Source organism: Manis pentadactyla, chromosome 18, assembly GCF_030020395.1.
Source record: "Manis pentadactyla isolate mManPen7 chromosome 18, mManPen7.hap1, whole genome shotgun sequence".
Lineage (NCBI taxonomy): Eukaryota > Metazoa > Chordata > Mammalia > Pholidota > Manidae > Manis > Manis pentadactyla.
In genome coordinates, this window is record NC_080036.1 from 17,612,172 (window position 1) to 17,639,378 (window position 27,207).

The 27,207-nt window shown below is 49.2% G+C and overlaps 1 protein-coding gene across 4 annotated transcripts; it reads right to left on the reverse strand.

Moving 5' to 3' along the window:
* Nucleotides 1-147: 147 nt before the first annotated feature.
* On the reverse strand, nucleotides 148-27,001 carry SYNM (synemin). 4 transcript variants are annotated; one of them, XM_057494811.1, is made up of 6 exons: nucleotides 26,055-26,993; nucleotides 19,726-19,850; nucleotides 8,938-9,005; nucleotides 5,477-7,932; nucleotides 4,287-4,564; nucleotides 148-286 (listed from the first exon to the last, which is right to left on the reverse strand). In XM_057494811.1, exons 1-6 carry the CDS (start codon nucleotides 26,862-26,864, stop codon nucleotides 163-165), a joined length of 3,861 nt encoding a protein of 1,286 aa, XP_057350794.1. In that variant the 5' UTR covers nucleotides 26,865-26,993; the 3' UTR covers nucleotides 148-162. The 4 variants fall into 4 exon arrangements, with proteins under 4 accessions (XP_057350794.1, XP_057350793.1, XP_036734667.2 ...); XM_057494810.1 differs by lacking the exon at nucleotides 148-286 and adding an exon at nucleotides 615-891 and having other exon boundaries at nucleotides 26,055-26,995; XM_036878772.2 differs by lacking the exon at nucleotides 148-286 and having other exon boundaries at nucleotides 1,628-4,564; nucleotides 26,055-26,992.
* Between the last annotated feature and the right edge of the window lie 206 nt (nucleotides 27,002-27,207).

The window sequence follows — 27,207 nt, forward strand, 5'->3', positions numbered from 1 at the left end:
GAGGCGGGCATCGTCACTGGAGAATGGGACAGCAGAGTGGGAAGTCTTGAGCACCTTGCTCCATGCTGTCAATAATGGCACTAGTGCTGGAGAGCAGTGGACAGGGCACGAGGAGGGTGGGAGGGGGTGTGGGCACTGTGCTGTTCCTTCCCCTCACCACCCTCATGCCATGCCTGGGACCGCGGCCCGGCGAGGCTGCAGCTGGTGCTTGGACGGCAACAGGATGCGGCACAGGCCCCGTCCATGCCAAAGGCCAGCAGGGAACTCTATCTGTGCAGGGCGCCACCTCCAGAATTGATGGGGAAATAAACACATCCCAGTCAAAGTGGAGAGGAAGGTACCGTGTCCTCCTCAAAAGTGTGACAGCTAACCATGCCCACCCTTGCTCAGATCCACCCATCCCAGACAGGGTTGCGGGACGAAGGCGATGTGCAAAGGTGAGAGACCAGGCCCCTCCTCAGCAAGTGTCCTAGCTACTTAAAGAAATGGTTTTAATACAGATAGTGGAACGAGCATTTTAAATATATACACTGGAGTCAGCTGAGGACGGAATGTGTACCTCCGAAGTCATGAGTTGAAGCCCTAAGCCCCAATATGAAGTATCTGGAGGTGGGGCCTCTGGGAGGTAATTAATACATGAAGGTACAGCCCCATGACCTAGTGCTCTTATAAGAAGACACACTAGAGAGATGACCTCTGTGTCCACTGTGCGAGGACACAATAAGAAGGCGCCATCTGCAAACCAGAAGGAGAGCACCGCCAGGAACCCGGTCCACCGGCACCTTGACGTTGGACTTCCAGCCTCGGGAACCGTGAGAAATACACGTCCGTTGTTTAAGCCTTGCAGTCTGTGGTATTCTTTCAGAGCAGCCTGAGCAGGCAGAGTCCATGCTGGGTTTCAGGGGAAAAATGTGAATTCTGATGTTACTTCTTCCTTTCTGTACTTCTTGGAGGATAATATCTTGGAGTCACAGAAACTAAAACACCTTTTTAAAAACTGAGCCCCCACCCTGGGAAAGAATCAACTTAGGAATGTTCCCCCAAATGTCTCCCATCTATTAAATATATTGACTTCAACATGAGAAGATAACTGTTATCTAATCAGGGTTTTTTTTTGGTGAAAGGTTATAAAAAAAAAATAAGGGTATCTAACTACTACTTTGTCTCAAACTACCCCAGTTTTTTTCGAGCCCCTAAGAAAGGACCATAATTACTTAACCCTTCCAATTTGCACTTACACGGTCACCAACTACCTTGGTGTGCCTAGGATTACCCTGTTTTTAGCACCGAAAGTCCCATGCCCTGGGGGACCCTCCAGTTGGTCACCCATTAGCACTTGCCTCCCAGGCTGTGATGACAACATGCTTACTGTAGCCTGCCCAGTCTGTATTTCAAAACAAGCCATGTGGTGTATGGTGTCTGCTGTGTTTTCTGGTTCTGTGCTAACAGTATCGAGTTCTGATTCAGATGAGGACTTAAAGAACCGGAACTTCTCATCTCTATTCTCCCCAGGGATTCTGTGCCACCATAAAAACCATGCATGTGAACACATACATGCTTTAGAGTTTAAACAGAAACCACCAAAAACCCCTACCATAAAACATTCATTCTCTTTAGAAACAATGTGGGTTTTTTTCCTTAGATTTTTATTTTTACACATTCTTGTGACATTTCTCCTTGCAGGGAGCAGGAGGTTAGCAAGATCAGCTTTTAGAGGATTCCATTCCAAATATACATTTTAAACAAACAATATCGAAACAACCAGTGGGAAGGTGAAAAACATTCAATTAATACCGTTCTGTCTACACAACAATACATATGAAAAGACTGGCTGTGTCCTCACCCCGTCCCATCACAAAGCTGATTTCTGTGGTCTCCGGAGTGGCTGCTTTTAAAGGACGTGCTGCTGTAGGGAGACCTGGCCCTGTGTCTAAGGCACACCCTGCTCCTGGGTGATCCAGAGACTCGGTATCCTGATTCCATTTTGGTAAATCCTCCTGGCAGGATACTTCTTGAAGATATATGCATTTGGACTTGGAGACAAAAATTAAGAACTGAGATACTTATTTTCCAAAAATAAGTGGGTCATGATGTGAACCTATTCAGGTTAGCACTCACTTGTAAGGTCACAAGGTTGGAGAGGGACATTAACGACTAACCACCAAGCCCACCTAGACTCACATAATCCTCCTGATCCATCTGTCTTACTATCAAATCAGTAGGCTGCCACCTGTAACCAAATGCTCACCAATCAATCATTTGTACAAAAATCACTACCAATTACAGCTCCCATAAAATCCACCCGTCTTTGTATTAGAAATGAGAGGTCTTTGCTTGCAGAGCCGTCACCTCCGTGCCAGTTTGCAGCAGTTACTAGCTCATCTGACAGATAACAAAGGTCTAAACTTACAATTCACATCAACTTTCTATACCAATACGCAATGTTTTTAAAATAGATCATCCTGACAGCTGTGCTGTGTTTCTCCTCCACATATATATCAAAAAAACAAAAAAATGCACTCTCCTTAAAATAGCTGCATTTAGCCATTTCTGGGAGGTGAGGAGACAGGCATCGTGGGGTCTGAGGGCCAAGGTGTGAAACTCAGCCTCACATGCCTCAGCCACCCCATCATCATAAGCTAGCAGAGGACGACATGACCTCTGACCCTATTTCTCAGCACACTGCAGGCAGTTCTGATACCGTGTTAGAGGAGGTTTAGACAACATTAAGTGAAAGAAACTAGTTTGGATTAAAACAATACTGTGCTGCTAATGATACTATATTTAAGTGACACTATACCTTTAAAGATGGAAGCTTTAAAACCAATACCCTGTGTAAAATGAAACAGATCCAACAGAGCGCTCTCCTAGCACCTTGAACCCGGCAGTGTGGACCTGCAGGGCCACGTTATGTGGCCCACGAGAAGAGGGCCTTTGCCTTCCTCTGGGGCCCGGCTGGGTGCTCCAGGGCTAGGTGGCAGGAGACACACTCGGTCCCTCCCCCGGCACATCTTATTCTATTTAACGTATTATTCGTTTCCCTGAACAAAACACCCCAGCTGTAATGATTTAACTGAAAGTGCAAAAAATTCTGTGTGCTGATTGTCATTTTTCTCCTCGAACTCTTTGAGCTCAGAAAGACCTCAACCCCATTAGCGGTGGGTTGAAAGAGCTTCTTCAGGAGGCACAGTCCGCCTCGTGCTTCCGCCTCAACTGCACACGGCCATCTTGCAAGGGCAGCTGTAGTCTGAGCACCCACATTCTTTATTGTCTTCAGGGTCTACCTCTCACCAATGAAATTAAACATTAGGTGCTAAGGGCTAAGGTGCAGAGAGGCTCAAGCATAGTCTAATCTGAGCTAGCTGCTCCAAAACTGCGGTTACAAGAAGAGAAAAATACTTAGGTTGTGTGCTGCTTAATGATTAGTGTTACAAAAAACAAATGGCACTGTAAGCATTGCCAATAATCATTTTCCCCTACACACAGGGCCAGTGCAGGGTTCTAGGAACCTGTGCAAACAGACCAAGGATGTTGAATTGAAATATTGCAATAGGCTGGAGCTGTCCTCTCCATAAACAAAATACTATATATTTTTAAATTCTGCACATAGAAAGCAATTAATTCAAGTCTTAAAATGAATTTAACTCCGTGACAAGTAACTGTTTCCCAAAGATGAAATCATTTAGTTGCTGTTGTTGTTTTTTTCAATATAAGCAATCTGCTGATTTCTTTTTGAAATGACTTTGGAAAGAGAAAAATGTATTGTTTTTCCCTTAAAAAGTTAGTTCACTATTTCATATTTGCACATACAAATAAAATTTACTCTTAAATATATTACTTTAATTGCATGGCTGTTTAGGCTATAGTTTTAAATAGATGCGAGGCATTTCTGTGACCAGGTGCAAAACAGGTAGAAAGTATCTCTAGGAATGGAGAGAAAACTCCAGAAAAAAGAACTAAAAACACAAAAAGCATTTTTGTCAAAGTCCCAACTTAAAAACAAAATTCCAGTGCCTTTAAAGGCATGGATTAATTTGAAAACTTTACAGATTATAAAGTAAATGGATGTTGCCTGGAACACTGAAGAAAATGAAAAAAAGGGGAGGTCTTAATAGTGAGCCTCTCCTCCCTTAAAATAAGTAGAGGCCTTTGTGTGTTGGTGTGTTACCAAATAAGATACCATTTTGAATAAAAGTATTTATCAAAACCAGTGTCCCTCGTTCTCCTCCTCCTCCTGATTGTCTAGATAGAGGAGGGCTACTTTCTTTTCATCTGAAATCACTGACCTTTGGTCTACCATCCTCTGCAGCTGCACCGTCTTATCAAACTCAGCCTGCTCCTTGCTCCTTTCCCCTGGGGCCTGGCGTCTGCCCCCAGCCGAGCCCTGGCGTCTGCCCCCAGCCGAGCCCTGAGTGCTCACGCCGGCTGCCTGGTCATGTCTACTGCCAGCATCTCTCCAGGTCCCACGGTCAGACACGCTACGAGCTGCTTCCGTCCCTGTAGGGAAGAGAACTGTGGCCTCTCGTGTCCAGCTGGGGGTTGCCTCTACGTTACTCACGTCCATCTGAAAGGTAAATGGAGTTTCTTTGGGCCCCAGTGCCACTTGCCTTAGCATTCTGCTGCTGCCTGCTAGCTCGCCTAGCTCAGGGGAGTCCACCGAACCGGCAAGTGCAAATGTTTTGGAAATGGGTCCACGGAAGACGTGTTTGGAGGTTTTGGCTTCTCCAGGCCCCACCTGAATGTGCTTAAAGGATCTGCTCATACCTGATGTCACTTCTGCCCCTGACATGCCTCCCACACTAGCCTCCTGAGGCTCGGAAACAGCCCTTTGGAGGGTGTTCTTTTCAGTCACCAGGGTTTTCCTGTCTACTGTGTAACCAGGAATGGCCTGGATCACATCTGCCAAGCCCTCTCTGAGGGCACTACTTTCTGAGTCGCTGAATTCCCCTGATATGGGAACTGTCTGCTCAGTGTTCTGATACTCCTGAAGCCTGACTTTGACAGGCCTGGTGGATGTGCTGTTTCCTGACACCTCGTGGGTGTGCAAAGCACCTTCTCTGACACCCAACTCCATTTGGTCTGAAAGGGGGACTGTGAACTGAATTTGCTCACTGAACCCATCTCTGGCGCCTAAATGAAGGTGCTTTACAGAAGTCTGGGTGCCCACTGACTGTTCTGTTTGAAAAGAATCAACCTTTCCTGTTCCAGAAATGGGGCCCTGCAAAATAATTTCCCTGTTAGCATGAAATTCTTTGGAGCCAAATGCGCTGTGCCTCCCCAATCCATCGGTACCTGCGGAAAGCTCTACCAGGCTTGGCGTTTCTGTGTCTTCTGCCTCCTGAAAGGCAGGAACTGGCCCTTGAAGGAACACTTCTTTAGACAACTGACTTTGATCGGGACCCCATGGAAAGTGCCTCACTGACCAGCTGGCTCCCACCGAGCTGGCTGCCTGGCTGAGGTCGCCTTCCCCACTTACCTCCACCACTTCTGCAGTGGGTCCTTCGGGTGAGATTTGCTCAGTCTTCCAAATTCCAGTGGGGCCTATTTTAATGTGCCTTACAGACTGGCTTACGTCCTCCAGCACATGTGACTGGGGAAAGCCCCTTGGGCTGGTGACTTCCACGGTGGCCGACACGGGACCCTGGGAAGTGACCCCCTCTGTGCCGGCAGAAGCCCGGCTGGCATCACCGTCCTCACCAAAAGGCTTGTACAGTTCTTGGGTGGCCCAGCGCTTGAAGTGAAAGCCAGCAGCTGGGGCCTCTGCTCCAGCTTCCCTATCTGGGCTTCCAGGAGGTGAGCTGGGTCCCTTGGCCAAATTGTCTTGTACCACCGACTCCACAGCTTTCTCGATTTCACTGGCTTCATCCTTGCTCAGCAACTCCAGGTCTAACTGATCGGCATCCACAGTTTTCGAGAGGTTGACTTCAGCAACTAAGGTCACAGACCTACCACGAGAGGTATGGACTTTCTTTACGTCAATGGAAACGTTCCCTGGCCCGCCCTGGCCCTCGCTGGTAAGGGCAGACAGCTCTTCCTTCATGCGCTCCGGAAGGCTTTCTTCCAACTGCCCGATCACTTCCACCAGCTGGTGTCTGGGCTCCTTGAAGTCACCCTTAATGGAAGTCTGGAATTCATGTGGTATCTTTATTTCCTTTTCAATGACTGTGGGTTCAGCATGGAACTCGCCACTTGCTTGTTCTTTCCAGTGGGTATAACCCACATCTTTCTCCAGAGAAGGTTCGGGGACATCCAGTGGCTTCACAATCTTCTCTCCCGATGCATTGTCCCTCTTTATTTTTCTCCGAGACCCCGGCACAATTTCATCTTGCCAAGAGTACCTGATAGTGGATTCTTCTTCAATGTGGATCTGCCCATACACGGAGCCTTCATCTCTGTCATGCCCAGCAGGGTGCTCATCCGGAGTTGACACGAAATAACTCTGCTCCCCCTCCGAGTCACCCGCCTCCATTACTTCTTCCACATGAGTTTTGTTCTCTTGGGGCTGCTTGGTCTTGGGACGCTGATACCCTGAGAACACAGTACCTATTTCTCCATAACCCTCCTCCCCAGTGAGCCCCTTGGAGCCTGGGGACGCATCATCGACCTCCTCCACCTCAAACGGGGTGGAGACCTCGTCTGCCTTCTCCCCACCCATGTAGCTCACGGGCTCCTCCACGATCTCCACGTTGACTACCCTCGCTTTCCCCTCTCTTCCCTTCAGACCCAGATTGATCATTTCTCCTATCATCCGCTCGGCCGATTTTCCCTTCAGCTCCACCTCCTTGACATCCTTGCTTAAAAGGTAGTCCAGGCCAGCGTCATCTGACACATCAATCTCTTCGGTCAGTTTCGACTCCACGACTATCTCAGTCTTGGTTTTCCTGTCCCCAGGAAGCTCTTTCCTGTTTGCATAAGTGACTTTTGTGTCTGGAAAAGAATCTGCAGATGCTTCAGTGTCAGGAGACTGGGCAAACTGCTTCAGGATACTGGAGACGATGTTTTCCGCAATGGTTTGGGTCATGGAGTCGCCTGTCAGAGAGCCAGGGGCGTCGCTGGTGTCCAGCCGAAACCTTGTCTCTCTCGTTTCCACCCCCCTACCTGCAGCGTCACCAGCCTCCTTCTTCGGGGACATCTGGACACCTTTCGGGGCCACGTCTGGCCTGCTGTCCTGCAATACTTCTAGACTGATCGGTATTTCTCTGTCTCTCACACTTTTCTCCTGCGGTGACTCCTTCTCCTTCACCTTTTGCTGCATCTGCTGGCTTTCTCTCTTTCTTGCTTCTTTATCCAACTTGGTCAGTTCTTCCCACCTTAAGTTTCTCTCCTCTGATGCCTTCTCCTTAGAATCAAACATTTTCTCTTCTCGCTTCGTCTGAATGGTTCCTGGCCTGTTTCTCTCTTGCTCTCTGGTGGCTTTAGCTTCTGTTTTCTTTCCCAAAACAACGGTCCTCTCATTTGACCAGGTGCTTCGGGAAGCACCTGCTGCCACACTGTCCTGGTGCTCCCTGGATGACTGCTGGGCAACAGTGGACTGCTTGGCTAAATTAGCGGGGGCATCCTTTGTACCTTCAGTTCTTGGTCTGGCAGGGAATGTTTTCACTTGGGCTTCAGTATTTCTTAAAAGACCACGGGTTGGAGAGAAAGTTCTGAAGTTGGTTTGACTGTTGGCAGTTTTCTCGTAAGAGTTGACAGCTTTTTCATACGTGTTTTCCTGCCAGGTAGTAGTAGAGGGCGAATATCCTGAGCCCACAAAGCCTCTTCTGACAGTGTTTCCAGTGGCTGGGGGGGACCTGGGGTGAGCCGACAGGTTCGAAAGCAGCATCGAGTTCTGACTGAAGTTTGCCGAAGGTGTTTTCTGCCTTGGAAACAGATTTCTTTCCTTTTCCCTCTGTAATACTGAGTTGGTATACTGATAGGACGTGTTTCTGAATTCTGTAGAAATTCAACCATTCATTAGAATGATAGTCATCATTACTCTAAGTAACAGAGATACCCAGTAGCCCTCTTTCTGAGCTCTTCCTAGGCTTTAAAATCACAGCTAATAAAATATTAGCAAGAACCAGACTTAAGACTGTTGGTTTTCCTGGAGATCTGATCCTGGCCCTTTTTGCCCTCTCCCCACTTTCTAAGTTATATGACGGGCTTCCAGATTTATCTATCCAAGTGCAAAATGTTTAGGTGGCCAATTAAGCCTCGAAATGTAGTGACGAAGAATTCTTATTTTATAGATGTCATATGTTAACTGACACCAGGCAGACTGACAAACGGCCATTTTGCTTTTTCAACCTTACTATCCAAATTGGAAAGCAAGCTTACTGGACATCACCTAAGACTGACCCCTTCCAGTCATGGATGACCAGAACCAAAATCATCATTCTGAATCTACTGACCCAACAGACCTGTAAAGGGCCTAATAGGGATGTTGTTTCAAAAAAATGAGATGGATAAGTGTTATTGTTTTAAAAAAATCTACCATCTATCCAGGTGGGCTGTTAGTCAAGTGTTCTCCTGACAGACGTACCAAATGCATGTATCCCCAATTTGTCATGATTGTGACTATGGTGATACAGAGGCCCAGACTATGCTGCAGGAGGTCGATATTGAACATACTGCAATCATCTCATCATCCTTCATGCTTCCCAGGTGACCCGCAACCCCTTCTTCTCCCTCACCACACCGGGTGGGAAGCATCCCCAAAATCTAGGTGAACAAATGAGTTTATCAGGCACTTTTCCACGCCTTCTCATTCACATTAATTAAACAATAGGCCATCAAATAAAACCTATTCGGTACGTAGGAGAGGGATGAATAATAGTTATCCTGAAAAATCGTATCTAACATCAATTCTTCCAGATAAATGATACTATGTACCCATGGAATGAACCGGTTCAGGAGAGTATCTTTAAGTTAAATAACTAGCTTTTCTTAAATACTTACCTTGTGGCATAGTTTCAATGCGCTCGGTCAAGAATATCTCTGGATTACTTTCTCCTTCCAGCAAGGCTCTGTCAAAATAATTACAGAAACAACTTACTAGGAAATAAAAGAGCAAGAGGTGCCTCTGTAAGCCGTAGCGTGTAGTATTCGGTCAGTGACTATAACTGTCGCAGGGTCATGTGTTTTGTTACTGGTGTCTGAAGATGTTGCCCCACAGGGATTCAAGTCCACCTCGGCCGACATAGCTGGAGAGAGCAACCATCCAGCTGAATGAACAAAACAAGGAGCTGGGGCTTCAGAAATACTGGACAGCCAAGCCCTTCTAGAAAGCCCTTCAAACCCAGGGCAAGGAGGAGGAGAGAGAGAGAGATGGGGGCCTAGTAGGGGAGGCTAGGAGTCCCGCTTCCCTGGGAAGGACAGAGGGGCCTGCGCATGGCTCATCACCCTGGGCCAGAGGGCCCCAGAACAATTACAACCCCCACTGGGGTCTTTCTGGAGTCACAGATTAGGGGTTGGCTAGGAACAGAGCAAGGACAGACGTGTGGTTATAAAAAAGGCAGCCAGAATGTGGTTTTCAAACTGGGTTCGATGGGGACATCTTGGAGATTAAAGAAAAAGAGGAGAAGCAGAAGGTGGGCAGGTAGAAGAGGAAAGGAGATGAGACCACCCCTCTATCACTCCCATCCCCAGAGGCCTCATTTCATCCAGAGAAACCTCCTGCCACAAGTAAAGTGGCAGATAGACTTCTCCTTCAATAAAACAGCAAAAAGCACTTGACCACATGATATCTTTGGCCATGTCTCAATCCAAAAGTCTAAAATTGCAGGGTCTTCATTAAGTCGTTACTTATGTCTACAATTCAGACCCCAGGAAGGAGAGGACACAGCAGGCTTTGGGCCCAACAGGCCCAACGAGCTCAGAGGCTCAGAGAGACCCCTAGGACGCTGGCTGTGCAGACACAAAAGTTGTTTGGTTGCTAGAGTAACGCGTGAAGTCACTAACTGCAGTTCCAAGAAGTACACTGTATATGGCAAAGGGCAACCAGAAGCAGGGCCCACCCGGAAATGCTGATACAACTGGGTGCTGGCATGGAGACGGCGGAGGGACTCCAGACCCAAGCAAGCACTCAGCAGTCCAGGCAAACCGGTGTCAAGTTGTGTTTCCACTGATTCAAACATGGTGATTCCTGCGGTCTGAGAACACCACCAGCAGGTGAAGAAGGCAAAAGAGGCCCCCTTCTGAGTAGAAAAGCAAAGACAACGGCAACAGGGACTCTACCCAAGATGCGTGTGGGCAAGTTTGCCATTGATCCAGTGACTGTACGTGCGGGGAGATGAGGGCCTTCCGCTCAGGGCGGACGCCAGGAAAGAGGACACCAACCAGTTAATCCCACATCCTCATGACCAAGCATTTTATGTTCCAGGAACACAAACAGCTTCCCTTGCTAAGAAAATCCCGGGGTCTGTGTATAATAAAAGGAACGCTCAGGGGTAAAAGTCAGACTCCGAGGGTCTGCGCCCCACGCTTACAGCCACAGAAGAAGTGGCATCCTACAGCCAAGGGGGCCAGGGTGGGGCTTGGGGACAAGTCAAATTCTATTTCAGGTCCTCCCTCTGCCTGCTCAGCGAGAAGTCTTGGGGACCACAGGGTTCTTGCTCGAGTTGCCCAGGTCAGGACAGAAAGTGCTGGTGAGGAGTCCAGCTCAGCGGAGAAGTCAGTGACAGGTCAAGTGTGAGGGAGGGGGCACACAGGTGTTCCTTGGGGGGGAAAATACCTTCCCTTGCCCCTCAAAGAGGAATGGTTTAGTTCCTTTCAGGGAAAATCTAAACCATCAGCAAATCACTAAGATCAGGACCCTGAGAAGGGTGCATGGTACCCAGGGCCGGCGGCGGGAGCCCCTCCCTGGGGGCTTGTGTGGTCAGTCCGGGGTCACTAGACTGGCACAGAGCCCTCTCGTACCAGGGCCTTTACCAGCCCTGGCCAAGCCTGGGCACCAAGCATGCCTCTAACCCCTCGTCTGCTACTTCACAAAATCCCCCATGCACCTCAGGTGCAGGGCCAAAGGGGAGCAACCCGGCTCCAGAGCCGAGAAGGCCTGAGCACAGGGAGTGTCCGGGCCCAAGCACTCCACCCTCCCCTGCAGGCTGCGCAGACCTCCCTGCGAGGCCACAGACACCAGTGTTTCACACAAATGTAAGAAAACAAATCCTGCGGACAGACCCTCCAGGCCATATTAATGAACGCATAAACATCTCTGGGTGATTTTGATCCTAGCACCCTTACAGGGCTCTCCCGTAGAGGATGAAGCTCCCGCTGCCAAGGAGGCAGACCCACGTGTGTGCCCCCTCCCGGTGGCAGGCTCCCAGGAGCTGGGCCGCACGCCCCCTCCTCCACCTGAGCGCGTGGCCTTGCAAGGCACAGTCAAGGTGCTGGGCGTTTAAGTCACGCCTTAACTAACACACGCCCTTCGTGTCATATGCCTCCTGCCTGGCACCAGCACAGCCCACAAGACTAACAAGGCCGGGGTGAAAACAAAACCACTGATGAGAGGCCAGAAACGTACAATTTCCTCAAAAGCTCTGAAAGGAACATTTTTAAGCAACAGACTCATACAGCTTTAAGAAAGGGGTAGTGTTCTCGGGTTATTTTGAGAGCGTTGGAGCAGAACTGCCTCCAAGCCACGGTGACTGTGAGAAATGCCAACCCGCTGAATCACAGGCTATTAGTGAACATTTCATAGGGCTCCACAGGTTGGCAGCCTTTTAAGCAGGAAAATAAGCAAACATGTGCGGGAAAACCAAGTCTCTGGCCTCATTAAGGAGTCCGAGACGAATCCATAGTAAGGAAGTGGGCTATAATGTGGGCTCTGGCCAGGTTCCAGGCCCTCAGAGACCTCCCATCATCTGAACCGGGCTCTGTCTGGGAGGGATTATCCTAATGGGATGTCAGGGCATGAGCACTGTAGGCACAATGTTGCCACACTGTGCACCCACGATAAACACGAACAACGGTGAGGGAGGAGGGTCAGCAGGAGGGTGTCCCCAGAATCAATGCCCGTGGGGGAGCCTGCTGTGGTCCTGGGTTCCATGGTGCTTCCTGGCTAAAGGCAGGTGGGAAGCACTATGGGAGGAGAAAGGGGAGATATCTGGGAGAAGCAGAAAGGCCTCCGTGGCCTCCACCCTCTGGGGCTGGGAACCGCCGGCCACTCCAGACTCGGCCCGGGGCCCTGGGGAAGGGAACAGAGGAGAGGCGGCAGAATTCCACGCACAGGCTGAGCATCACCACCCAAGTCCGAAAATGTCTGTCCCAAACCACGGGAAACACGCGGAAGATAATACTGAGGCTTGGCTGAAGCCATGCCTTTTCTGGTCCCCTCTGCTCAGTATTAAATCACATATTGAAAGCCTTTTAATCAATTTTAGAGACCAAAATAAGAATTCAAAATGATCGACAGAGAGACCAGGATACTAATAAAACAGAAGCACAGGAAGTGGTTGATGGAGAAACCTCTGGAGTCAGGCTGCCCGGATTCAAATCCTAGGGCCCACCTCCTAGTTCTATAACCGTGGGCAAGCCACTCAAGCCGTCTGTGACTCAGTTTCCCCATATCTGAAATAGGGAGCACTCACAGGTGGTCATTCATTAGTTGCAGCATTCTCACAACAATGGCTGTCACAGAATAAGCTCCCAATAAACGTTAGTCTCTCATCTTCTACTGAGCTCCGAGCGAAGCTGGATTTTCGGGTAGCTTAAGTAGCACAAGAGGGGATGAGATTCTGAATAACCTAAAATCATGGTTGACTGAGGGTCTGTTCGGTTATGGAATGCTGTGGGGAAGGTTATCAACCAAATGTATCTGTTGATCCTCTCAATTCTATCCTAAGACTTACTTATTGATCCCAAGTAGTTCACCTAATAACCAAAAGTCTCGGCGTTAACACATTTTTATGTTTTTCAAAAGAGTAGGATTGAATTTTTAAAGAAACAAAATGTATTTCAAGACCTTGAAAAATCACTCAAAAACTGTTTTCCTTTGAACAGACACATGAAAAGGCAGTCTAAAAATAACAAAGCAACCAGAAAAATACTAACATGATGAAATAACAAACAGGAGTTATCAGTACTGCTCCATTAGCAGTCGAAAGCCAGTACTTTCCTCAGTTAAAACACACAGTTTGTGCCCGCCGCAGTCAGAAAGAGGAAACGGGGAGCTTTTATGTCCTTCCCCTGCACAGACACACGCAATGTTTTTTGATGTTGTTTCCAACCTAACCTTGTAAAAGGACTTTTGCCTTAAAGACCCCAGGCAGTAAATCTCGGCATTACATTTTCACATCTGGCTGGGCAAAACTCCCTTCAGTAGTTTTCTTTTGAAAAATCATTTGGCCCTGCTTTCCATTTTTTTTCAGGTGACATTTAGAACAGTTATTATATACTTCACCCCAAAACATAAAAAAAAATAAAGCATCTCTTTAAGCTTTAACAGAGATGGCGTCATCTGTCCCCAAAATCAGAAATCCGGGATGGGCCCCCTTATGCGCACACGCCTCACATTCCTCTGTGAGCAGCTTCTGGACTCACTTTTATTTCTGAGTATTATTGCATTTTGTGTTTTAATTTTGAATAGTTTTTCTCCTGTTATATTTTCTAACAGCTCCTTCCTGATGATGTGGTTTGGTCTTCTTGGGAGTGGCGGGAGGGAGCATTTACTGTCTGTCGGGGCCCCTGCAAGTTCTCCGTTTATAGCTTTTGGGCCAGGTCTTCCTGTGAGCAGTGGGGGGTTTGCCACGCTTTTCACCATCTTGAGATTCTCAACTAATTCTGACTGAGCACCTGCTTCACCCAGCGGGCTCCGTGTTGGGTGGTCTAGTCTCAAGAGCATGGGGGGAGCAGCACCCTTGCCCCGGGTTCCTACCCAGAGACCTCCCGGTGCCTGGCTGCCCCCTCACTGCCCACACCAGCTGGGCTGCAGGCCTCGGTCGGCCCCATGCTGAGGCTCCCCCGGCTGCCTATGTCACTCCTGTAGATACCACAGGCACCCCTGCCTCCAGCGCAGCACCCCAGCCCTCCACCTGCCAGCCACCCCCCTGCTGCCAGAGAAGTCTCGCCTCAGCCGCGTGGTAACCGGCAATCCAGCCCCTGCCATCTGCCTCCGTCCTGGGCCCCTGCTGGCTGCCCCGCCTTCTCTGTCCTCTACTACTGTCACATCCCGATTTGGCCACCTGGAGCTCCTTCCCAGCTCCTTTCTGCCATCCACTTCCTCTCTCCCCACTGCCCCCACCCCTTCCAGGACCAACTGAAAGCCCACATCCCTTGTAACTCTCGCCCAGTCACCTCAGTCTGAGACCCAATAATGTGGAAATCAGGCCAATTGACGGCCTGCAAGTGTTCAAGCAAAAGGAAGAATCACACACCTTTCACCTTAAATCAAAAGCTAGAAACGATTAAGCTTAGTGAGGAAAGCACGTCAAAAGCAGACAGGCTGAGAGCCAGGCCTCCTGCTCCAAACAGCCATGTTTTGAATGCAAAGGAAAAGTTCTTGAAGGAAATCAAAAGTGCTTCCCTCAGGGACATGAATGATAAACCAGCCTTACCGCTGATGTGGGGAAAGTGCTAGTGGTCTGGATACAAGATCGAACCAGCTACAACATCCGCTGAAGTCAAAGCCTCATCCAGAGCAAGGCCCGGACTCTCTTCAGATCTATGGAGCTGAGAGAGGGGAGGAGGCTGCAGTAGAAGAGTGGGAAGCTAGTGGAGGTTGGCTCTTGGGGTTTGAGGGAAGGAGCCGTCTCCGTAACACAGAAGTGCAAGGTGAGAAGAAAGTATTGATGCAGAAGCTCCCGCGAGTTGTCCAGGTCTGGCTAAGATCATTCATGAAGGCGGCTACACTGGACAACAGATTTCCAGAGTAGAGGAAACAGCCTTATATTGAAGAAGATGCCGTCCAGGACTTCACAGCTAAAGAGGAGTCAATGCCTGGCTTCAAAGGTCAGGCTGACTCTCTTGTTGGGGGCTAATGCAGCTGGTGACTTTAAGTGGAAGCCAGTGCTCATGTACCATTCTGAAAATCCTGGGGCCCTTAAGAATTACGGTCAGTCTACTCTGCCTGTGCTCTATGACTGGAACAACGAAGCCCGGATGACAGCACATCTGGTAACAACATGGTCTACTGAGTATTTTAAGCCCACTGTTAAGGCCTACTCCTCAGAATAAGATTCCTTTCAAAATACTACTGGTCACTGACAATGTACCTGATCACCCAAGAGCTCTGGTGGGGATAGTCAATGAAAAGAATGTTGTTTTCATGCCCACTAACACCTCATCCATTCTGCAACCCACACACCAAGGGGTAATTTTGACTTTCAAGTCTTCTTATTTAAGATATTCATATGGCTATAGCTGCCATAGGTAGTGATTTCTCTGAGGGATCTGGATAAACTGAAAACCTTCTGGAAAGGATTCACCATTCTGAATGCCATTAAGAATATTCACCATTCATGAGAAAAAGTCAAAATATCAACATTAACAGGAGTTTGGAAGAAGTTGCTCTCAACCCTCATGGGTGCCTTCGAGGGATTCAACTTCAGTGGAGGCAGTAACTGCACATGTGGTGGAAACAGCAGGAGAACTAGAATTAGTGGGGCCTGAAGATGGGACTGAATTACTGGGATCTCAGGACAAAGCTTTAAGGATGAGGAGTTACTTCTTGTGGATGAACAAAGAAGGCGGTATCTTGAGATGAAATATCCTCCTGCTGAATCTACTGTGAATACTGTTGAAACGACAACAAAGGATTTAGAATATCACATAAAGTTAGTTGATAAGCCAGCAATAGGGTTTGAGAGGATTGACTCCATTTTCTAAAGAAATTCTACGGTGGGTAAAAACGCTATCAAAGAAACACACGCTACAGAGAAACCACTTGTGAAAGAAAGAGCCAATTGATGTGGGAAACTTCATTGTTCTCTTAAGAAACTGCCGCAGCCACCCCAGCCTCCAAGCACCACCAGGCTCCTCAATGGACAGCCAGCAACACTGAGGCAAGACCCTCCCCCAGGGAAAGGTCAGGACTTACTGCGAGCTCTAATGGGGATTAGCATTTTTTAGCAATAAAGTTTTAATTAAGGCACATTGTTTGTTTAGACATAATGCCATTGCACACTTATTAGACTATAATAAACATAACTATAGTAGCACTGGGAAGCCAAAAAATTCATTTGACTCACTTTATTATAATACTTGCTTTATTGTGGTGGTCCAGAACCATACTCACAATACCTCTGGGGTCTGCCTGAATATATTTGCTTATAAATTATAAGTCTATATTTATCAATTAAATTATCGTATTTTATTATTATTTTAGTGTTTGTTCTTTGCTGTGAAGGTTACCAGGAAGGGTATGGAAGTGTCCATGACACTTGAGAGCTGGCCGTGGCATTGCTGGAAGATTCGAGCTGCACCGGAACATGCTGTCAGCTGTGAAGAGCCACAGCCGCTTGACTTACATGAGCTGTGGGGTCAGGATGATGGCTGTCACCTAAGCAGTGCTGGGGGAATGGCCACGTCAAGGGAAACCCAGGGTAAATCCACATGATGACAGCGAAGCAGAGCCGGCCACAGGGTCAGCACCCCCAGCCACTCTGGACAGGGCTGTGAGGCATCCTGCTGCCTGCGTCCCTACACAGTGGCTCCCACGGGGTTCACCGACCCACTGCCCTGGGCAAGGCAGGGTGTGGAAGAAGGCCTCTTCCTCAAAGACGGTGGGCCAAGGTGTGTAAAGATCAAATGGATGCTTGGAAAGGGTCAAAAGAGCAACAGGGCACAAGCCCAAATTTTCATACCTGTCCTCCAAATATGGACAGCACAAAATACTGCAAGAGTTACATAGGAGACGACAATGCTTATCCTCACGATACCCATCAGTGGTAAAAATGCTAGGCTTTTGGCTGCTACAAATAAGTGCCTACATGTCTTTTAGACTAACACTGAGAAGCAGGGGGGCCTGCAGCAGTTAGAGCAACTGAGGTTGGTTCATGCAGCTGGGCAGGCCGGGCCCCTCATATTCCTCGTGCAGACTTAGACTTCAGAAAGATGCACAGTGAATCACCTGCCCGCCTTCCTGAAAGTACCGATGCCTCCTAAATACCTAGGAGATGGCCACGCCAATCCCTAATTGGGTTTAGAGAAATGCCAGCAACAGACAGAAGCAGTAAATGCTGACAGTCAGACTGCTGATAAGCAAAACTGGCTCCCCATCAATGCCCTTGAGAAAAGCTAAGCTGGCAGCGTTGTGAGCACCTACCAAACAGGTGGGCCGCGGCCTCAGGCAGGATGCCCACCAGTGCCTCCTGACTTTTCAGCACAGAGAACTGCGGGCAGCACAGAGCGAGGAAGGGAGGGGCTCCAATCCCAGAGAGAAATAACACAAAATCAAAACCTAATGAGTCCCACCCAGAGAAAGGGAACAGGAAGATCCCACTGTCCCTGTTGGGAAGACTGACATGACTGCAGGTGACACCTACGTGGGCACAGATGTGAGTTTTCTGGGCTGACCCGGCACGTGCTCTGGAACGGTGTCCCGTTTGGGGCACCTCCCACCCAGTCTCCGTCTGTGGGACTCACGGGAGGCTGAGCCCTCCAAGCTCTAGAGCATTTTGTCCCCCAGCCAGGACAGGCATGTGAGCTAGAGACCCGGAACCAGGAGTACTGTTAGGAAAGAGCCGGGGGGTGGGAACTAGGGCTGCAAGGACAAAGCGAGCTGCCCGGGGCCCCTCCTGCCACAGCGCAGGCACAGCCCAGGAGGCGGCGGCCAGAGCAGGCAGGGGCACAACACCCACACCCTGGTCTGGCCCCCCAGACCTGTTGTGCCTCCAAGAACTAAGGACTTTTTCAGTTACCTAAGTAGTAAGTGCCTTTTTTGGACCTGGACTGGTCTGAGGAGGGTTTTTGTCACTTGCAAGTGAAAAAAAATCCTGATTAGTGCCTCTGTCTTCCAAATAAAGCCAGATTGTTTTAAAGTTTTCCTTAGAAAATTTAGATCCTCTTACTCAGCATTTGTTTGAATAGTCTGCCAACCTAATTTTACAATTATTTATGTATGAGGATGTATGAGATGGACTTGGGGGGGGACAGGCTGACTGGTGCCTCCTCGCCCCTCTCTGACCCCTGCCTTCCATGCCCTCCACAGCACTCGGCTGAGGCACATATCTCAGGGTGGGGAGCCGGCGAGGTCCCCACTGGTCTGGCCCCAGGACCATTCCTCAGTCGGCTGGAGATGCCTCCAAGGGCTGCGGGCCCCTGGGCGGGACTCACACCTTATCTGCCACCTTGGGCTCAGGCCAGGGGCTGCCCAATAGCCTGCTCCCTCTTCACCGATGCTAATAAGGGCCCTGATAGAGGGCTGGCTGGCGCAAGTCTTCCAGACAATAAAGACAATGAGGCTGGCCCATGGCTGCAACATGGACTGCCCGCGTCCACCAGTCAGGGACCACGGTTTAATGCACATCAAAGCAATCCAGGCCACTTTGATATTCTTAGAGCAAAATCATGGTCAGAAGCCGCACAGGCAGCCTACAGGGAGTGCTGACTGAGGTGGCTCTTCCCCTAACCAGGGGAGTAGGCCTGGGCCCCCTTCTTATTCCTCTCCAGGTTGAACTCCCCCTGTTAACAATGATGCCCCTGATATTCCTGACGACTATGCCATCTACGACTTGCCAAGGCAGAGTTTCCAAAGCCCATTCACACCCACGATGGATTTATGGTCATAACAATCCGAGGACCAACGTGGGCTTTGTGCCTACTTTATATGCCTTGGTGGGTGAGGAATAGTTTGGAGCCAGACCTGGGCAACTCTGCCCCTCACCAGCCTAGATGCCTGACTTCCAGGCCTCTCACCCTTGCCTGTAAAAGGGGCAAATCCACCCAGCAGAGAGGGTGACTGTGGGCAGTGAATAGCAGGAAAGCTTAGCACTGTGCCTGGTAGGCAGGCAGGGCTCCATGGTGTTGGCTACTGGTACTGTTCTCACGTGTGGGGAACCTGAGTCTCCAAAATCCCTCCCATTGTGTGTCTAAGACCTGGGCCCTCTGGCCGGTCCTCACCGGGCATGAAAGCGATCAGGAAATAAGGGATACCACCTCAATCAAAGCCCACTTACCTTCCAGGGGCAGGAAGGGGAGCGCCAAGGGGAAATGCCACTCTGCAGGCCCCTCGGCAACTCCCAGCCACATGCTCTGCCCTGCCAGCCCCCAGCCCCTTTGAGGGCTTTGTGATCTTTCCATCGAGGCTGGTCACCCTGAATTCAAGTCAACATCTTGATAATCAAAGCCAACTACCTTTGCAAAAAGATTGTCAGTGCTAATCTTTTGGCAGAAACGCAGTTCTTTGAGGCCAAACCTAAAGGGACTAGAGTCACAGTACCAGGATTTGAAGCAACAGCGAAAAAGGCAGATGAACTCAGACTTTCTGGGTTTGAATCCTGACCCTCCACTTTCTAGCTCTGTGACTTCTCTGAGTGAAGTCTGTACATCCATAAACACAGTACCTGATTCCTAGGACTCAAGGAGCTGACATGTGCAGTGCCTGGGACACACAAACATTAGCAATAGTCCCATTGCTGGAGACACTTGCTTGCTCAGTGAGCCAAGCGTGGTCTTGTTCTTCCTCCTCTCTGTGGCCCTGGACTCCTCACCTGGCCATGCCGAGGTCTGCTCTCTGTTTGTCACAAAGCCACAGGGACCATGCAATGCCTATGGTGATTTGTCAAGACCAGCTCTGCCCAGCATCCTTACCGGTAGGTAGCCACCTCCAGGCTGAGGCTGGTCTTCACATGCACGAGCTCCTGATAGTCCTGCAGCCGGTCCGCCATGGCCAAGGTGAGGGCCTCCTTCTCATCCTCCAGGCAGGCAATCACTCTCTAAAGAGAACAGAAGGCTTTTAGATCAGAGGAATGGGGCTTTGCTGAGTCAAACTTAAGGTACCAACAGTTCAGGACACAAAAAGAGATGGCAACCCCCCAGGATTGTTAAATATGCACTCATTGCAAAGATGATTTTAAATACTATATTTCTTCCACATGGAAGATTGTTTTTTTAAACTGCACATGGAAGATTTTGATAGGATACTGGCTTCTCTGTTCATACTTTAATCATACTGAATGCTTATCTGCTTATCAAAGCATCTTTGCCGTTCAGACATCAGTTTGCTTAGGAAAGTCAACACTGTACATCAAACCACTCAATCAAGATGCTTTTGAAAATAAGCCAAGACTAAAAAGCAGGGGTTTTATGATATTCAAAACAGAAGTCACTCAGATTTAAATAGAATTTCCCTCATACAATTTCCTCAATAATAAGCAGTGAAGCTGATAGGGTTCTTTGTTTCACTTAGAAAATCTTTAAAATCATCTGGGGAGGAAAGCTACATTAATGAGGTAGGCATATATTCTGGGCATAAATGTCATAATTCAGACCCAGATATCAATCTTCTTTTTTGGACTGTACTTGTAGGACGTAGTTAGTAAGTGCTCCCTTTGCACGTGTTCACACGGCCCTCTCACACCTGCTTAAATACATCCGTCCATCTCTGGCCAGGAGACACCGATGGGGTGTGGCCTGGCACCCCGTGCATCTCCCACCTCTAGAAAAATGCCATTCACATACACGTCACACAGCATATAATTGGCAAATCAAATTTAAAATGAAATGATCAGAATACTATTACTCCCCCTCAAAATGTACTATTTAAATCAACAGTATCTTTTAGTTAATAAACACAAGGCTTCGTTTGTACCATTTTACAGTTTTGCATTACTCTGCTTTACAGTTTTGCATAACATTTTATAGTTACTCTAGGGAATAATTAATTGAGCAAATACTTAAACACTGAAATAAGTCCATATACTTTAGCTTCGTGTGTACTACTGGAAAACAGCATTATTTCTGAAGACAATTAACTAAACAGGCTTCCTTTCTAGACTCCGAATTTAAAGACTGTAAGACAATCAGGAGAGGGAATTTATTTTCATTCCTCACCAAGGGCACATGGCAATATGCTAAAAGTCCACAATAAATATGTAACATCTATGAATCCAAGGAATGAACTTAACTAAGATCTCACACTGGATTTAACCATTTAAAAAAATGCATATTCCACATCTAAATAATTGTGCTTCCCATAACACTTCTGTGTCTACGCCAATAATTGTTGTTAGGTTCTCTTTGTGTATATAAAGTATGCTAAAACCAAAAAAAAAAACTGAAACCACTTGGCTTTTAAAGCAAAGGATGAGAAATGCTAACTAGTATCCCAGGGAGGACCTCTATTAACACACCCTTCAAAACTGGCATTGTAAGTAGACAAACAGGTTTACCAAAACAGACCATTAACCAGTCCTGATTTAAGTGACAAGGCTGCCCGAATTTAGCCATAATGTTCAGACATTGCACAGTTAAGTCTCAGGGTTAAAATCCTATATTCCCCCATTTTTGAGGGAGTATAAACTCAGGCACAAGGTTATGGCATAAAACGTTTTATAAACATTTTATTCCTTTCTACTATAGGAAAATCAACCTACATATCGAAACTTGAGACTTTGTAGTAATTTATTCTGTGTACAAAGAAATTTAATTACTGGTAACTTTCTTATAAAAAAAAAAATCAGATGCATTCAACTCTCCAACCACCAAACTCCTATGCAGACCAAGATCTCCCACCCATGCCAAAGAGGCATGCACATTCTCTCTCCTTCCAGATGGCACAGAATAGTTCTGCACCCCATGAAACCTGAGGAGGAAAACCAAACTGTGTTTAAGTTAAAGTAAGTATAGTTCCAACCACATTTCCCTGGGAGTCAACTCTTCGTAAACTGTCAAAGGAAAACTAGTTGACTTTTGGAAAGCAGGAATGTAAGACTTTGTGGCTCCTACAGTCTCCACAGAAATCATAACCACCAGTCCTGCTGGTTGAATAAAGCTTCAGACTTGGGCTTTCCTTTGCCAGAAGTTTTCAAACCACGGGCCAGGCCAGGGGCACTGGAGCATGAAACATAGCATGCTACTTCCAAGCAGAAGCAGTCTCACCTAATGTTACAAAGGCTGGGGAGAGAGGTCACTTATCAGGTTGCTATTTAGAGATCTTTTGGGAGGCATCACAACTGATGACGAAATGTGGGTTTACAAGGGAAAGCATGCTACTGCGCAGGTCCAAAGAATTCCCTTTCTCTCTTAACCAAACTTGAGCAGTAACAAGCTGAGCAAGTCACACAGACATAATAGGAAGATTGCCAATGTCACAGTCATGGCGAGTCTTCAGTGTTAGAGCTTGAGGGAATTTAAACACTGTCATAACCTCTTTTAGACACAAAAACTAAATGTATTTATAAGAACAAGCATTGATTGGATGCTAACTAAATGTTCATAGTTCTAGTGCAGACAACACCCTGAACTCCAGACTCATAATTTTATCTGACAATCCCATGTGGGTGTCTAAGCAGCACCTCAGACTGAACTTTCATCTCCCACCCAAACATTTCTGTGCCACTCCAACGCCCCCTTCAGCAAAGAGACTCCCTTCTAGATGCTCAGGCCACAAATCCTGGAGTCAACTTTGATCTCTCTTCACCTTTCCCACCACATGCAATCCATTTGCAAAGCCCGCTGGCTTCAACTTCAGAGTAGATTTCTATCTCAGGCCCCTCACTGCTGCCCCTGGTCCAAGCCTCCAACACCTCCTGCCTTGATTATTCCGACAGGCCCCATAAGAGGTCTCCCTGCTCAGACTCTTGCCCCACCCAGCCTATGTTCCACACAACAGCCAGAGCAACCCCTTTAACATGTCAGTCACCAAGCATCTCTGCTCCAAGCCCTCTGGCTGGATCCCACAGTGCTCAGAGCAAAAGCCCAAGTCCTGGAGGGGCCCTGTGCCCCTCACTCACTCGGCCCCAGACACACCTGCCTCCTGAACACCAGGCACTGCTTCCACCTCAAGGCCCTTGAGGTCAAGGGACTTTCTCTGTTGTTTTGCCCATTGCGGAATCCCCAGCACTGAAGAACCAAGCCCGGCCCACGAAGTGCTCAGCAGCCATTAGCTGACTTAATGAACTGCGTGTGGGCGCCCTGTGAGCTGTTATCATTATCCCTATTTCACACAAAAAAATCACTCTATTACAAATCTACACAAACAGTGGCAGAACCAGAATACAGGCCCAGGTAGGGCAGCTAACCTGTCCCCATCCAATCAAAAAGAAAGTTCTCACTGAATCACATCTCAGGGTGCAGTCAGCCTGGGAGGCTAAGAGCTTTTTCATAAGCAAAAATCTCAATGTTTATAGGGTAAGCCTATATATATATAAGCAAATTACAAATATCTTACAGTTTTTGGCTGAAGCCCTTTCCTGCAGGCTGAGCAATAGGCTATATTATTCAGGCTTCAAGTGATCTAAATAATGTATAAAAATGCTACAAATCTGAATCAAGGGGCCTAACAGAGAGGAGACATGTGGGCCATCTGGGAAGGACCACTTTTCCCCAAAGGAAAGTCCTAGCAAGCATCTTGCTCTCTCAAACTGTGCTGGGGGCCCGGAGCCAGGGAAATGCAGGGCTCTGGGTGGGGGCACCTGCCTCCAGGTGGAGGGGAGAGGGTTCCCATTAAGCCATACGGAACACAGAAAAAGGAAACAAAAGACTTAACACTAACACTATTCTGACAATAGCCAGGTGGAAGGGTCTGAAGACATTTTAGGATTTTAGATTAAGGGGGCAACTCTGGACTAACCCTTAGGAGGAGCAATATTATTACCCTATGATTGCAAGGTGAATACTGGTTAAAAGTTTATCTTTGATGGAACAGAGAAAAGAAAGAAAATGTGGCCCAGTGGTTAGCTGCTCAGCCACTGGAGCCTGAATAAATCTCTCGCTGAGCTACTTACCAACCAAGTGACCTATGTGCCTCCACTTAATCATCTGTAAAATGGGACTAATAGTAGTACCCACCTCATAAGACTGGTATAAGAATGCGGAGTGCATATGTGTGAAGGGCTTGGTCTCTGTGGTAACTGGCACACAGAAGTGCCTGATAAAAGCTAACTCTTAGTAATGAAAATTTATTGCAGTACATTAGTTAAATCAGGTTGTATGATATTTTCAGTCTCCCCAGAGTCGCTTCTATAGAATTTGAAAAGATCAGGGACTTGTGCTTAAATCTTCAACAAAACTATGCTTTAATGAATTTTCTAGCATTTTTACACTTTTCAAAAAAAGAACTAATGTTTCGTTGTTGAACCTTTCGGAAAGCAACTTGAATGTATGGCTGCTTTAAGCTAATTTGTTTTCCCTGCTCTCCTTCAGGGGAAAGAAGCAAATTCCAATGAGAGAGGTACCTCTGGACAGGAAGCTGAGGGTGAGGTCCTCACCCAAACCCAGGGAAGGCCCTTCCTCGGGCGGGCCCCGGGGCCTGTGGCAGAGCAGGGCTGGGAGCTGATTCCCACTGCCCCTCTCAAGTCCCCACCTCTCCTCCAGTCAGAGGAACTCCACTGCCATCTGGTTCATATCTGAGCGCACACTCAAGATTTAACTGGGGGAAGGTGTTCTGACGCTGGGAGAGAACCCTGAAACCGGAGCTTCGAGGTCTGACATGAGGCAAGTGAGCTATGGCTGCAAATGAATGGTGAGGATTCAGCCCCACATAAAACGCCTCAAACAGCACTTTCCAAACCTGCTTGCACAGCACCGGCCCTTGAGGCGGTAGCAAGGGCTCCCGACAAAGGGGTTCAGTGGGCACTAAGTTTTTGGCAGGCAATCCTTTTTGGTGAAAAGCTCTGTAAAGTCAACATTAAGACACTTTTTAACTCTCAGTGCAGAGCATGGGGCCCTATGGAACTAGTGTCCCTGGTCACCATCATTGCAAAGGGACGTGCCCTGGAGTCTAGAATAAGCTCTGGAAAGCACACACTTCAGTCACTCCCTGTCCTGGCTTCACCTACAACACCTAGAAAACACTTTGGAAATTAGGAGGCGGAGGCCAAACAATCTCACAATCCGAAAGGTTAAACTCCAACCAATTCAGTACTGTATGGCTTTACATGATTTCCCATCTAGACTCCAGCCCTTTGAATCCTGAAACTCCAGCAGAGTGCTGGGGACCCAGAGGTAGACGATAGATATTTGCTGATTATTTGTGAGCACCTGTCCCATCACCAGTTGATGCCACAACCACTATGTTCCCTTTATTTCTAATTTTAAAAAAATCACTCTATTATAAATCTTCTAACTCCAAAGCTACAAACTGTTCCCTTCAAATATGTCTGAATTTGTGCAGGTGTTATTTTGAACTGTCATCCTGAGAACTACCGATAGTATAATTTGGGAGTACTTCCAATTCTGGCCTAGCCTGGGTGGGACCACAGCCCGTCTTAGGCCTGGACTGAGTGTACAGACAATAAATCAGCCACAGGTGTCACCCTGCCAGCGTCAGAGGTCTGAGCTTTGCTTTTCTGAAATAGTAACTGTTTACACTGCTTTGCACTTGTAACAACATCCTGCCGCAGGGGCTCACCTCTCCACAACTTTTACACTACCCAGAGCTCTGACGTCACCTTGTCCGGTGAGAAAAACATCTCTGATTTAAGTTCTTTTCTGCATTAAGGCTGCTGCCCCTCCCAAGAACAAAGCAAGCAGTGGCCCAGGGAGCCACCACCAGACGCCTCCAACTGGTAAATCATTCTTAAAAATTAAAAACCACTTTGGAAAACAATTTAAGTTTTCCCCAGGGGAGCCCTAGAGCGAATGGCTCCATGTCACGCCCTGACGTTGCCTAGAAACTTCCCAACACTGAGGCCTATCTGAGAAGAAATGAGCTGTCACTTATGGAAGTCACTTTTGGAAGTTAGAGGGGCTTCTTGGTTGACTTTTATGTGGACTCGGTTTATGAAGCAAAGGAAATTGACAGAGAACCTAGAGCGGATCGGGGTCGCTTGTCAGAATACCAACAGTCATGTCAGGGTCTAAAGAAGTTGACAACCTAACAAGATGACAGGGACAGGGCTATCCACGAGGGCCTGCCCAATGGCACTCGCCCTCTGGGGCGCTCGGGCCCGGGGTGGGGGCCGTCCCCGCACACGGACCTGCCGCTCCTTGGCCTGCAGCTCGTACACCTCGCGCATCCGCATCAGCTCGTCCTCCAACAGCGCGCGCAGCTGCTCCTGCTCCAGCGCATCGCGCCGCAGCGCCTCCGCCTCCTGCGCGCACAGCCGCGTCTCCTCCTCCGCCTCGCGCCGGCTCTCCTGGCCGCGCCGCAGCGCCTCCCCCAGCTCGCGCACCTCGTCCTCGTACAGCTGCACGGTCTCCCGCCACGACTCGGCCACCAGCAGCGTGTAGCTGTCCTGCACCTCCCGCAGGCGCGGCGGGGGCGCGGCGAGGCCGGAGACGCGGGCGCGGTAGTGCATGGTCAGGCCGGCGGCGCGCGCGCGCAGCTCCCGCACGTCGCGCTCGTGGGCCGCGTCGAGGCCGCGGCGCTCGGCCTGCAGCCGGCCCAGCAGCCCCTCGAGAGCGGCGCTCGCGCCCAGCTCCTCCTGCAGCTCGCGCCGCTGCGCGCCCAGCTCAGCGTCTAGGCGGCCGCGGGCGGCGCGCGTCTCCTCGCCCAGTCGCTGCAGCTCCCACAGCTCACGCCGCAGCGCGTCGCGCTCGCCCTCGGCCAGCGCCGTAGCCCAGCTCAGCTCGTCCAGCTGCTGCCGCAAGCTGCGCGCCTCCTCGGCGACGCGGGCCTGCCCCTCGGCCCACAGGTCGCCCTGCCCGCGCCGGCTGCGCAGCTCCTCCTCCAGGAGCAGGTTTTCGCGCTCCAGCTCGCGCACCCGGCACACGTAGTCGTAGAGCCGGGCATTGAGCTCCTGCAGCTCGGCCTTCTCGGCGCCCGTGTGCAGCCTCCAGGACAGCATCTTGCTGGGTGTACTGGGCTCTCCCGGCCGGCCGGTTCCCTCCTGCCCTGGTCTTGTCCCCTCCGCCGCGCCGCTCCAGCCCCTCCGCCGCCCGGGAGGCCCGCAGACTGTGGCCGGAGCAGGCGAGCCGCTGCACTTAGCGGACCCGGCGGGCGGGAGTGGGCGCGGGCCACGGCCTAGCCAATCAGAGCGCGGCCCGGCGCAGCCTTCGCAGCCGGACAGCGCCCCCTGCCGGACTGACCGCGGCGCCGCGCGGCCGCCCAGCCCAGCCAGGACTGGGGCAGCCGGGAGTCTCTGTCGCCGGCTTGCGTATCACCGCGGGCGGGGGGCTCGCTTTCTGGGC

What these genes read in the sequence shown, in the direction of transcription:
- SYNM (XM_036878771.2), bottom strand. Translation starts at nt 26,864, where the DNA reads ATGCTGTCCTGGAGGCTGCACACGGGCGCCGAGAAGGCCGAGCTGCAG. An exon ending in CTGGAGGTGGCTACCTACCG is followed by an intron (nt 9,006 to 19,725) that starts GTAAGGATGCTG and finishes TTATTTTGACAG; the next exon opens with AGCCTTGCTGGAAGGAGAAA. An exon ending in CATTGAAACTATGCCACAAG is followed by an intron (nt 7,933 to 8,937) that starts GTAAGTATTTAA and finishes GAATTTCTACAG; the next exon opens with AATTCAGAAACACGTCCTAT.